The sequence below is a fragment of the Chelmon rostratus genome, chromosome 8 (assembly GCF_017976325.1).
Source record: "Chelmon rostratus isolate fCheRos1 chromosome 8, fCheRos1.pri, whole genome shotgun sequence".
Lineage (NCBI taxonomy): Eukaryota > Metazoa > Chordata > Actinopteri > Chaetodontiformes > Chaetodontidae > Chelmon > Chelmon rostratus.
Genome location: NC_055665.1, coordinates 2,404,609 through 2,417,441, shown reverse-complemented (window position 1 = coordinate 2,417,441; position 12,833 = coordinate 2,404,609). Strand labels below are relative to the sequence as shown.

Below are 12,833 nucleotides of genomic sequence, written 5' to 3'. Positions count from 1 at the left end.
ACACACATGCAACTCTTGACGTGTTTTGCAGGGAAACTTTGCTTCATACTGAAGCTTGTAGGAGGAAACAGAAGCAGCACGACCTGACCAGTCACGGTTCTCCTGGTCGCCATGTGACACAGATACCGACGTGGTTGCAGCCTGCAGCTTCAGATTCACATTCGGTGTCACAATGAAACAGGAACCGTCCATGTTTAATACCTCTGCACACTTTTAATACACTTCAAATTTGTACAAACATGTTTCACGTAAACTAAAATAAAAACACGAGAACTGAAGCACCAAATACAACAAAGTCCATTCAGAGTGTGTTCAGTGGAAAATCTGACCTCAGCGTCCACCTGCTTCACTCAATTCAACGTCCACTTTGACTTCAAGTGCAGTTTAAAACGGAGCAGGACGACCGCCGACGGGCCTCGCCGCCGACGGTCAGTTCCCACAGCGAACTGCTCCTTTACGTTAAGAAGCAGAGTATTTAAAACTGTCATGGTTTTGAGTACTGCGTGGTGGGACACAACTCACAATCACCTCTGTTCTGTTCTGTGAGCTCATGAAGCCGAGACGAACCTCGTCTAAAGGAGCCTTTAGCTGCGATATAAAACACCAACGACGGGGGTTTCGTTTCAAAATGCCACATGAATGTTTGGGTTTTCTAAACTAAGTGATGTAAACGTGTGTTAATGCCAGAAAACGCTGGGATATTTTATACTGGGACTTCGTTTTGGCCAGACAGCGTTTAAAGGCGCAGATGTCCGCTGAATGATGCAGGCTGCTGCTTACAGATGCTTTTGGATTGAAGGTATTTGACTCTGTACCTTTCAAACACACACAGGTGTTTGCACTCAATGTGGCTGATTAGTCCACCGCCCAGCGTGAAGGTGGATGTTGAGATTACATCCCACCTTAACATCTTAAACGGGAGAGATGAGGACATGTCAATCAAGCGCAAGTTTGATGATCAATCCTTTCAGTTGCTGCTGAATCAAAAATGCCAAATTTGCTCCTGATATGTCAGTATTAACTGGCTTTCTTATATCTTTGGGTTTTAGACTGTTGGTCAGAAAATGTCAGCTTGGTCTCTGGGAGCTTGTTAAAATGTTTATTATATTCTGGCATCTTTAGACCAAAGTGTTATTCTGTTCATTAAGAAATGAGCTGATAATAAAAATAAATGAGCTGCAGCCTCACATTCTGAGTGTGTGAGGAGGTCTACAAACAGCAGGTGAAATAAACAAACACACCTGTGGCGGTAATGAAAAATAGCGCCTTTTTCTCCTTCCTCATAAAAAATAAAAACAAATCTAACAACAGATCAGCTGCCTAATTAATTAGAAGGTAGCGTCCCTTTAAATTTGACCATTTTGTAAAATTTCTTTTTATCAGTCCCTGAAAATGATCACGATTCTGAACTTTCCAAACACATATGTTGGCATTTTGCAATGAAACTCTCTCGTTGTGTTTCTGACTGCGTTAATAATGATAAACACCGACACAACCAGGCTAAGATAAAAGCAAAATGAACACACAGACACGGCGGCGTCACACTGCGAACGTTCCTGCTCTCTGCACGCGATGAGGCGCCGCTCAACTCTTTGGCATTTTCACAAAATCACACATTCACCTTTGAGTCCAAACTGACGTGCTGTAAGGCGTGGAATGCTCCTATGATGTCAGCGTTACAAGACAATGTCGGATCAAAAATAAGATATTCTCTGTTCGAAAACGACGACACGACTGAAAAACAAACTTTAAACAATTAGTGGTCATTTTGAAGAAAAAAAAAGGTTTTTTTCCTCCTTTTCCAGACTTAATCTTGTACAATCTGGGCTTCAGATGTGTTTTAATGCACATATGAAATCTGGTAATTATTGTTGTTGTGCCTCTTTTAGCTTTGATGAACTTAACTCATTAACTCGAACACTGAACTGTACTAAAAAACAACTGTAACTGCTTCACTGTGAGTCAGTGATGATTCAGAGTGATGATGATGATGATGGAGATACAGAACTCTTCCTCCACTGTATACTCAAATGGCTGCTTCCGGTTTTATTTGGTAACACCAGCAGTAACAGCCAACACTGCAGCTCGACGGGGATTTTTAGCCTCTTTCAGCTCGTTGTTTTTGATTCTCCAGCTGCTAACAGACGCTACGTTTGAGTTTTCTCGACTCTCATTAACAGCCGCAGCCGGATATTTTTCTCTGGACCCCAAACCAGAGCTGAAGGGAAAGTAATACTAGACTTATGTTCACCTGTCTGCCTTCAGGTCTGCATTCTGTGAGTTTGTTTTTGAGTCTTTTCTGCCCCCTGGTGGTAGAAAAATCACTACATGCAGCTTTACACGTTTGCAACTTGGTGAAACCTGAAAGCTCATCCAGATAAACTCTTCTGTCATTAGACAACTGTTTAAAGCAAAATTCTATATTTTTATTACTGTCAACAAATCCCATGAAAAGGCCAAAACCAACAGCGAATGCATCTGCTAACAGGTGGTGTGTGTGTGTGTGTGTGTGTGTGTGTGTGTGTGTGTGTGTGTGTGTGTGTGTGTGTGTGTGTATCGCAGCCTCTCCCTCTGGGCCATAGAGCTACATTATTGTCCAGAAACTACTAAAAACACATCAGTGAGCCTCATTGTTGCTCTGGCTGACATGACCTTCATCACCATGAACACACACACACTGTAGTTTATGCTGACTCAGTCTCACACACACCATCCAAATGCTCACTACAGCACCAAATGTGGATTAATCCGCCGCTGAAAATAGTCCCCAACAAATGCACTATTTCCTCCTGTTTGAGTAATGGTTGCTAAAAACTACAGTAAGCTGCTGTTTAAGGGAATTAATGAGCCTTAAAAAAATATTTTTTTTATCATTTGTGTGCCATTTTTATAGATTCGTGTCCTCAAAGCTACAGACAGGAAGTCAGACAGTATTGAGAGACACTGTCAGTTTTGGTCTATTCGTGAGATTTTGTTGACATCAACAAAAATACAGAATATTCTTACCCTTTAATAAAGATCATCAAGTTTGACATTAATCAGCTTTGAGTTATTCTGATCAATGAAGGTGAGATTCATTTCTAAAATAATCAGCAAACAGTTTAAAACTATGACTAAAAAACTAAAGTTGAGATTCGTGAAGCGCAGAGTCCAGCCGACCGGTCTGCGCTCCACACTGACAGATAAACGCATGGATGTGTTTTGTTCTTTGATTTGTTGCTCGTGTGCAGGCTGCACAGAGTGTCTGTGCAATTCTGCAATAACCGATAAACACGGAGAAACTCCACAGCCTCCTCTGATGAACCGGGCGAGAGGATGAGGGCCGATAGCTCAAGACAATCTCTTCCTTGTCTTTCCATGAAGACAAAACCCAACAAAAACAGATGATACAAGTAGATAAAACTAGCTGCTCTAAGTACAGAAAATATGTATGTGCACTCTAATATATCATCTTTCAAACCTCTCAAGTAAAAGTTGCTTTTTCTAAAGTTTCGCTATACAAAACAAAATATACATCTAATAAAAATACACTCTTACAGTTCCAGCTGGCCAGCTTTCAGGATATACTAAAATAATATAGAAATACAGTCAAACCAAGTTATACAGCTGGGGTCAGCTATCACAGCAAAGGAACAAGTCACCAGGCAGAGAGGAGGAGGAGGAGGAGGGTGCAGAGAGATCAGTCGTCGTCACTGTCGCTGCCCGACTCGCTGAGCTGAAGGTCGTTTCCTGTGAAGACCAGAAGACAAACGGCTTAAACGCAGAAGAGTCTCCTGCTGTGAGCAAACAAGAAGTATTCAGAAGACCGACGCTGAGGAGGAATCTGAGCGTGATGGTGTGTTTACACGCCGGAGGAACCTCAGAACATCAGGCGCACAGCGAGTGAAGGTTTCTCAGCTCGTTGCTGTTGTAAAATACTCTAGAACACACACCTGGGACCGCAGTGCACCAGTATTACTGCGCCGACAAACTGTTTCAAAATGTCGGCTTTTGTTGTGAATTTTGAATCGCTTGGGTGGACTCAGCACGGATGAAGAGATGGATGAAGATGAAGAGAGGAACTGAAGAGCCGGTCTTAGCTCAGCATGCTAGCAAGTTTTTAGCCTGTGTGTCCACAGCACTCTACAGACACCTGTATGTGGATGGACAGCGGGGAAGTGTTCCAGGGAGAATACTATCCAAATATACTGATGGTGGAAAAGGGAAAATCCACAGGTTTGGTACTACTGTTCCCATCATGCTTTGCATCTCGCCTGATACATTCTGGGTCGAGGCTTCAGCACAGAAAACAGCTGCACGCATGAAGTCCTCCTCTGAACAGAAAGAAAGAGCCGAGATACTCACGGAGTGTGTTCATGAGCTGGTTGTTGCCCTGCTGCCGGTCGGCTCCTCCGTTGGCCACGGGGTGGCGGTTTGGGGAGGTCTGGCTGAGGGGCCGGGGGGCGTCGTGCTCGCCGTCGCTGCTGCTGCTGTCGTCGCCGCTCCCCGAGGCGCTGGCTGAGTCGGAGGAGCTGCTGCTGCCGCTGCTGCTCATCTGCTCTATCACCTCCACCTCCGCCCGCAGCTCTGCCAACAGCAGCGGGATGAACGTTCAGGCTCCTGCACCTTTTATACCCCACCCCTCCCTCATTTCCACTGATCTGTTTATCCGAATATGTGTTAAAAGACATCATATGTGTGGTTTTAATTAAAGTAACCCTTCACTTCAAAACAAAATAAATAAAATCACATATTCTACGTTCCATGTGTTATGGTTAAGTTTGCATTGAGGTGGTCGCGGCTGGACCTCCTCACCTCTCTTGATGTCATCGAGCTGAGGCTCTGGGGAGGGATTATCCTTCGACGGGGACGGGGAGGTCTTGACCCCGGCCCCGGGTTTGGTGGGGGCCCGGAACTGAGAGCTGGGCTGGCTGGACCGAACAGACTGCTGCTCGATCCGGGCCTGGATCTTACTGCTGCCCTCCGCCCTAAAACACACAAAGCCGATGTACCTGCTGTTAATCCCTCCTGACCTTCTGCAGTTCTTCAGATCCACCTGAACTGCAGGAACATCCTCATGGAGAAGATACGTAAAGTTCAATTTCAGCAATCAGCTGTAACCAAAAATGCATTTTCTGGAAATATCTGTTGAATTTGGTGTAGTAATAATTGACGTCCACCAGATGGAGCCAAAGATATCAGATAACGCTTTGAAGCATCAAATGGTTAAAGAAGATGAAGAAATCTAAACAAAACATGCAGATAATAAATGTCAAATATTGAGTATTAATACATAGATAATTTTCATTGGTTTGAGGTAAATAAAATCTGTTTTCCTCTGTTGCTCAGAGAAGCACTTTGTGACAAACCTGCCAGCTGAAAGTAAAGTCAACACAAAATCATCCAAACAGAAGCTCAGACTGCTTCACTCTCCTCTCTCGACTCTCACCTGGTCTTCTTCACCTGGATGCTGCTGCTCAGCTTCTCCAGTACGAACTCCCCGGTGTCGTGGTTGATGATGAGCACACAGTCCTTCTGGTACGGCCGCTTGTTTCCTTTGAATACCGTCATTGGAGGCGTTGAGCCCTGGAAGCACAACAACGATCTGAATATGTGCTGTCTGTGTTCACTGTAGCTCATAGTTTCTTCATCAGAGGGATTAATCAGAAGAGATCCAGTGTTCTACTTGACCCTTCATCTAACCTGCAGGTACGTCCGCCTCTTATTTTCACTGAGGATTTCTATCAAATCATCTCAGATGAGACAAGATGCCGCCACACGCAGCTCGTCAGTTTGGCTAATTTCATATCCCCTGTCTGTGAATTATAGCTATCTTTGTCAGCTGTGTTGTCTTTGTTTAGTTGCACGTCTGTAAGCGTACAACCCTGATTCCAAACAGGGAATCAGGGGACGCTGTGTAAAACACAAATAAAATGTAAAACAGAATGTGATGATTTATTAATCTTCTTTGACATAAACTCAACTTAAAACAGCACAAAGTCAATATATTTAATGTTTGACCTCATCGCTTCATTGGTTTTTCTAAATATCTGCTGATTCTGAATCTGATGCAGCAACACGTTTCAAACAAGTCTGGACAGGAGCAACTAAAGACTGGGAAAGATGTGGAATGATTTAAAAACACCTGTTTGGATCATTCCACAGGTAAACAGGTTGATTGGTAACAGGTGACAGTATCATGATTGAAAGGCTCAGTGGTTCACAGCGAGGAGAGCGAGGTTCAACACTTTGTCAACATGCGACTGGATAAAGGAGAATAATACCTGGACTCAGGAACACTTCAGGAAACAGTTTGATTGTTAATGATCCACAGAGTCTTGACTTGTTTGGAATCGTGGTGGTGTCTGACTGCTCAGTCGTCCGCTGAGTCGTGTATATTGTGAGTATTTTGAGAACGACTGAAAAGCAGAGTCACATTCCTTCCTTGTCTGAACACATTTGGCCAGTAAAGTTGATTCTGATTCAAACTGTCAGTGAGTTCGGCCGAGATGGAAAAACAGAGTTTCTCAGAACCCTCAGAACAAACGGCGGGTGCCCAGTTCTCTAAAAAACACTTAGTGAGAAACCTGCATGTTTGAAGAGGTTTTACATGAATTTAATTTAACGCTGCACTGATTCCATTTAAAATAACAACTGAAAACTTAACTGGGAACTGAAGGACAAAAAAACATTCCTCCACAAACAAGTGTATATTAAAGTAAAAATAAAAGACAGCAAACTCTTATAGCATCTCTTTAACTGTATGTAGCAGATGTCGGAAACAACCTGCCTGAAACTTTTCATGTTTTAATAAACAAAAGCATTGTTTCACAAAGCTCCTCAGCATCCAAAACAGGAAGTTGGTCAGCAAACAGCAGCTTTTTAAATCCCCAAAACAATTAAATTAATATAAACATTTTCATAACATTTTCTCGTTGTTTGTGATTTGGGATTTTATGACAACACACGGCAGCGTGCAACGCTCCTGTGTCTGTGAACAGTTTAAGTGTCAGTTTGTGTGATGGAGAGAAAAAAGACAAGAAGACTTCACTTTGGCCGGAGAACAACACACAGTCTTACCGGGATGTGAGGTAATGTTATGGTAACTTCGTCTCCTTTCCCAACCTGAAGCTCCCCCTCGCAGCTTGTGTCGATAGAAGCCGGCTTGAAGTCATCTGAAAAGGAGGATGCAGAGGTAGATGTAAGTCATACTGCAGTGCAGTATAACTGGATCAGGTTCTGGTCAAATCCTCTTCATTAACCTGTTATAATCCAGCCCTGGTGCTATAGATCAATGTGACTGTAGTCCTGCTTCACTGCACTGCAATAACTAAGCACTAAGAAGTTTTCAGTTGCCTCAAAGCTGAGTTTTTGTGTGCAACAAGCCATTTCTTACTGTTCACAAAACCTCACACAAATGGAACAAAGCCAACAAGATCAGAGCAAACTATGAATCTATGAATCATTTATTCATGATCTTTCAATACAGAAACACATGAACGGAACACAACCACAGTAACCTGTCCCAGCAGTGATGACATGCAGCACTTTACTCTCCTTCATGGAATTAACAATATTAATTAAATAGACATTGATAGAATATAATGCGTAGTAGTACTCGCACTTATTTATACCCATGGGGTGGTCTAAAAAGTGACCGGATGGCTGCTGTTAAAGCAGTGGGTGTAACGACAGCCATCTATGCAAATGACTTGATTTACTTAATCCACATAATTGGCTGGGTTGTGTAACAGACAACCTCCTCGTCCATGTGAGCAAACTAATCCATAAACAACAGTTTAATTCTACACTCTGCGACCTTTCGGGACAAAGTTTTATCGCACACATGACGCGGTTCGTTCACTCACATCTGATTGTGTGAAAGGAAGATTTTGGCCTCTTCTCAAAGCTTTCTCCGAGCTTCAAAACATGCTCCTCTTTGTCCAGCAGCGGATTCGTACTCCCGTTCATGTCTCACTTTGTTTTAAAATTACTTCGCATTTATGTAAAATGTTTCACAGAGCAAAGCTGCATCTGGCAATTTCAGGGAGATTAGAATAAGAAGCCAACTATCGGACAAAGTTAGCCGATTGTAGCTAGCCTTTAGCAAAACATCCCTATCGTCACTCGGCCACTCCTCTTCTTCCTGCGGTCCGGCTATCAAATGTCACCGAAAACAGGTTCACTGACTGTGCTGTTTTCAATCAAAAATAACGGCCGGATTACACATCAAACTAAATAATTTTGTATGATAACATACACTGTATTTTTATTCCGTAGGTAACGATGATAATATCGACGCCACACGGTAAGGAACAGAAACAAATTGTTAGTGCTGTGCTACACGGAAGAATTTGAGCAACGGACAAGATGGACGTCAAATGTTGAAAAGTGTAACTAGGTGCTATATTTTTAAAACCAAAAGTTAGTTTTAGCGTTATTTATCATCTGAATAACTGAAGCTGGTGTTTTAAATGTTTGCCCTCCCACAAATGTACGATTAGTAGCGTTCCTGGCAGATAGTGAGAGGCAGAAAACAGACTTTCTAACAGCATCATGGATCTGTCGAAAACTGAAAGTTTACCTGGTGATATTAAACTAGAATCTACTGAAGAAGAAGTGTTGTCAAAAGACGAAATGTCTCCACGTGTCCCCGGACAGACCAAAACCTCGACCGCAAGAGATTTAACCCCGGAGGAGCGGGACAGACTCAGCGGTGAGCGGGCTCTGGTGTCCGACTTCAAGCAGATGAAGTTGGAGAAAGACGCTCAGAAAAACTGGGACTTGTTTTATAAGAGGAACACGACAAATTTCTTCAAGGACAGACATTGGACCACCAGAGAATTTGAAGAGCTCAAGGCGTGCAGAGAGGTGAGGAGGAGAGTTTGCAACGGGAGCATTCCCAACATTTGCATGAGAAAACCAAGAACACTACATCACAAGAAGGTTGACTGGACTCTGTCCCCTTGAGCCTCACTTCTAATTATCTTTATACTGGATTTGTTTGAGTAATCAGTTGTGTACCGTTGAACACCTTATGGGTTAGAATAGCCCTGATACATGGTGTCATGGTGAAAAATGCAGTTTTCGTGAGATTTTTCCAGACAATATTTGCATGTAGATAATGCAGAAGTCATCAGTGTGGTTCATTTCATTTCCATCTCACACCTACCCTGTTAAGTCTTGTGAAAGAAAGCTGTGTCAGTATTTCCTTCTTCTTCCTGTGCAGGCTGGGGCTGTGCAGGATTAGATATGAATAAGTGATTAACTGATACTTGTGGCCAGTCATTAGTTCTGTCTTTGTCCTGCCTGGTTTGCAGTTTGAGTCCCAGAGGCTGGTGCTGCTGGAGGCTGGCTGCGGTGTAGGAAACTGCATCTTCCCTCTGCTGGAGGATGACCTCAACATCTTTGTTTATGCCTGTGACTTCTCACCGCGAGCTGTTGAATTTGTCAAAGTAAGATGTCAGACTCAAGCCTCCGCGGCTGAGTTGCTGCAGTAGATCTGTTCAGTAGCTCATAACAGTAGAAGATGATCATACCGGGCAGTTTTCAAGTAACAGCAAAAATAAGAAGCAGGTCAGCGGATCTCCAAATGATGACTCAATAATGCTAATAATACAAATCAAACCACTTTCTGTTTACAGCAAAACCCTCTGTACTGCCCTGAGCGCTGCTGTGCCTTCCAGTGTGATTTAACTAAAGATGATCTGAGGGAAAATGTGCCCGAGGGCAGCGTGGACGTCGTCACTCTCATCTTTGTCCTGTCGGCCATCCACCCTGACAAGATGAAGCTGGCTCTGCAGAACATCAGCCGGGTGAGAGGTGGAAAGACTCTGTGCAGGGTTTCTTAAATGTTTGGAAACGATTGGAAAGAAGTTGAATTAGATTACTAATTTTCAACTTTGTGTGTGTTCTAAGAAATGGCGCAAAGATTGATTGAAATTAGGTTTTTTTTAATGTCACTGCGGGAGTTCGAGGCAGTAACTTACAATCCTGTTTATGGCTGGTTCGGATGGTGTCATGTAATGTAACACACATGTGGCTTTAAGGTGCTGAAGCCCGGAGGCATCGTCCTGTTCAGGGACTACGGCCTGCATGATCACGCCATGCTTCGATTTAAAGCCGGCAGCAAGCTGGGGGAGAACTTCTACGTCCGCCAAGATGGCACCAGGTCCTACTTCTTCTCTACAGGTCAGGAAGTGACTTCAGGAAAGTTGTTTTTATGTTTCTGTCACTGTGACTGAAGATAGATGGTTAGAAAGGTAGATGGATAGGCTGCTACTATAGGTACATAGATGCTATATATATGTAGATACTAAGAATTTCTGAGAATCGTCTTCCACTCTCCAAAATAAAAGCAGCTAAAATGTTTTCCAGTCTCTCAAAGTGTTTTTCAACTACAGCAAAGTTTTTGATTTTATTATTTGTTGATCAGCTTCACAAACAAAAGTAGCGAGCAACTAGCTAGTTGAGAGCTAGTTGACCTTTGGCTGCCCCGAGAGCTACCCGCAAGTTCTTATTTTAATTATTCGACAGGTCAAACATTTATTATGTGAGTTATAGAGCTGTTTGTACAGAAGCTGCAACATGTGAATGACGCAGTCAAGTCTCATTCTGCTCATCTGCTTTCAGAGTTCCTGGCCGAGCTGTTAGAGGAGACCGACCTCCGGTCTGTCGCTAACGACTACGTCCTCAGAGAGACGGTCAACAAGAAGGAGGGGCTTTGTGTTCCCAGAGTGTTCCTGCAGAGCAAGTTCACCAAGACCAGCCAATCACAGAGCTCCTGATGTCACTCGGCCTGTGTCTGTCTCCTCATAAAGGCCCAAAGGTGCCGAGACACATAAAACTGAAGAGAGTTTGTGGCTTGCACTCTGTTTGAATCCTTCAGGTCACGAGGGAGAATCAGGTGGGTGAGATGGATTAATAATACCTCCCCCCACTCCTCACTGACTCACTGAAGCATGAAGTCTTTAGTGGTTCAGATCAGTTTAAACTCTGTTTCATCACCTTGGAGCAGACTGCAGGATGGAAGTTTCTTACCTTCTCTGTGAGCCTTCAGACTTTTTTCTCCTGTGAACAAACCAGTATTTTGATCGTCCCCAGTATATTTTTCTCTGATATTATGTTAATGGCATCATTTTTGAATGTGGTGAGTACTTTTAATTGTTTTTTACCTTTATGTTTGCCTGCCTACATAAAAAAGTGCTCAGCAGCATCGTGTCATTTCACACTTTGTCTGAAACAGTTTAGAGAGAATTACTCACTGTGTTGCCTTTTGATTGTGGTCCAGTTTTAAATTAGCTGCCGCTGTAACTCACAGAGGCAGATAATAATCATACATATACACCAGCTTCTTCACCTTTTCAAAATAAATGTATTAGAATTTTAGGTGGTTTTCAAGTGTCTTAAATCAACATGATTGTCGGATCTGATGTCCCGCTGCTCTTCCTTTTTGAAACACTTTAAAACAGAAAATGGTTGAAAAGGAAACTCTGCTTTTTTTTTTTTTTTTTAGATAATCACTTTTCTTGACATTGACATTCCTGTCTTAATGTGATCATTTACATTATAGAAACACACAGCGGGACATGACATGCAACAAACTTCCCCAGCCAGAGTCAACAGGCGGCGTTGTGGTCAGTGGTCTTAACCATCAGGCTAGCCGGACGACGCCACAGTGTGCAGTGCTTCTGTATCACAGTGTCAGACATCCACATCCAAAACAAAGAGATATTCAAGACAAGGCAGCAAAATTTGACCATATGTTGGTTTATTGTTAATTATTGGCTGATAATATTTAATTGAACTGATTAAGAGTCGAATTTATTTAGGGTAGTTAAAGCTCAGGTTAGTTGAGAAGCAGAGAATGATCCATACTGAGACGTGCATCTCGTTATGGTCAGGTTATTGTGACTGTCAGCGGTTAATTCTGGAAACTTGAAGACCTCTTCTACATGGATGATAGTAGTAATTGTTAAGTGACTGAAGAAGGGATTATTTACTTGTTCACACCACTCAGAAATACAAATCTTTACCTTTTGAAGTAGTGCGTGTAATGTATCTCTGTGCCGAGCACACAGCAGCACGCTCTAGATATGGCTTCCTGTTCAGTGGGTGTATCACTCACTGTTAACCTGGGGTCAAATCTTTCAGCAGTGAAGCACAAATGAGAAAAAAAAAAGGTGTGAAAACACCACACGAGGAGGTGAACGCAACGAGCTGCACGTTGACAGCATCAGTCACCACCTCTCAGTCAGTGGAAATGTAGTTTCACCTTCTAAACACGAGGTTATTTTTGTGAGGGGGAGGGTTTTTTACACGTTTCAGCACTCAGACGTCCATTTCACACAGCGAGAAAAACCACCAACAGTGAAACACACTTCACCCCGAGTGTGCACGTTACTTCAAAACATGGACTCAGAATGGTACGCTAACTGTTTCCTGTCCTGTGGTTTGGCTTGTGCAGCCCCTCCGCTAGCATGATGAAAAACAGCTGTCTGTTCAAATTAGTTTATTGTTGATGGCTATGAGAGAGAAATGCAACTAGAATCTCAGTCATTCTGGCTTTTTGACAGCTGCAATTAATGGTTGTGTGATGCATTAAATGACTTGTACAAAGAGAGAAAAGCTGCAGGGGCCACTGTTAACCAGATCCTGGTTAACAGTCGGGGTGAATCCAGCAGCTGATTCATTCTCCTGTGCTCCGTGGGGATTATCAGCGTTGTTGAATGTGATTTATGTGGCTCTGTTCTCTGTAGTTGAGGTTGTTCGGTCCACAAAAAACAAATTCAAAGTGCCACAAACAAGCTGCAGCCTGAATACTAATTTGAGCTGTTCGTGCAGCCTCGTGTTTT

General features: G+C 43.0%; 2 protein-coding genes across 2 annotated transcripts; one reads left to right on the top strand and one right to left on the bottom strand.

The window, feature by feature from the left end:
• Positions 1 to 189: 189 nt before the first annotated feature.
• Positions 190 to 8,096, bottom strand: eaf1 (ELL associated factor 1). The gene is made up of 6 exons (XM_041942191.1): positions 7,848 to 8,096; positions 7,060 to 7,154; positions 5,429 to 5,565; positions 4,795 to 4,967; positions 4,345 to 4,566; positions 190 to 3,729 (listed from the first exon to the last, which is right to left on the bottom strand). Exons 1-6 carry the CDS (start codon positions 7,948 to 7,950, stop codon positions 3,680 to 3,682), a joined length of 780 nt encoding a protein of 259 aa, XP_041798125.1. The 5' UTR covers positions 7,951 to 8,096; the 3' UTR covers positions 190 to 3,679.
• A 241-nt stretch (positions 8,097 to 8,337) lies between these two features.
• Positions 8,338 to 11,467, top strand: mettl6 (methyltransferase 6, methylcytidine). The gene is made up of 5 exons (XM_041943372.1): positions 8,338 to 8,850; positions 9,300 to 9,434; positions 9,624 to 9,794; positions 10,029 to 10,170; positions 10,612 to 11,467. Exons 1-5 carry the CDS (start codon positions 8,536 to 8,538, stop codon positions 10,764 to 10,766), a joined length of 918 nt encoding a protein of 305 aa, XP_041799306.1. The 5' UTR covers positions 8,338 to 8,535; the 3' UTR covers positions 10,767 to 11,467.
• The last annotated feature ends 1,366 nt before the right edge of the window (positions 11,468 to 12,833 follow it).

Coding starts and splice junctions, on each gene's coding strand:
- eaf1 (XM_041942191.1), bottom strand. CDS start 7,950: ATGAACGGGAGTACGAATCCGCTGCTGGACAAAGAGGAGCATGTTTTG. Junction 4,968..5,428: donor ATCCAGGTGAAGAAGACCAG/GTGAGAGTCGAG, acceptor TGTGTGTTTTAG/GGCGGAGGGCAGCAGTAAGA. Junction 3,730..4,344: donor CCAGCTCATGAACACACTCC/GTGAGTATCTCG, acceptor TGGTCTTCACAG/GAAACGACCTTCAGCTCAGC.
- mettl6 (XM_041943372.1), top strand. CDS start 8,536: ATGGATCTGTCGAAAACTGAAAGTTTACCTGGTGATATTAAACTAGAA. Junction 9,795..10,028: donor CTCTGCAGAACATCAGCCGG/GTGAGAGGTGGA, acceptor TGTGGCTTTAAG/GTGCTGAAGCCCGGAGGCAT. Junction 10,171..10,611: donor GTCCTACTTCTTCTCTACAG/GTCAGGAAGTGA, acceptor ATCTGCTTTCAG/AGTTCCTGGCCGAGCTGTTA.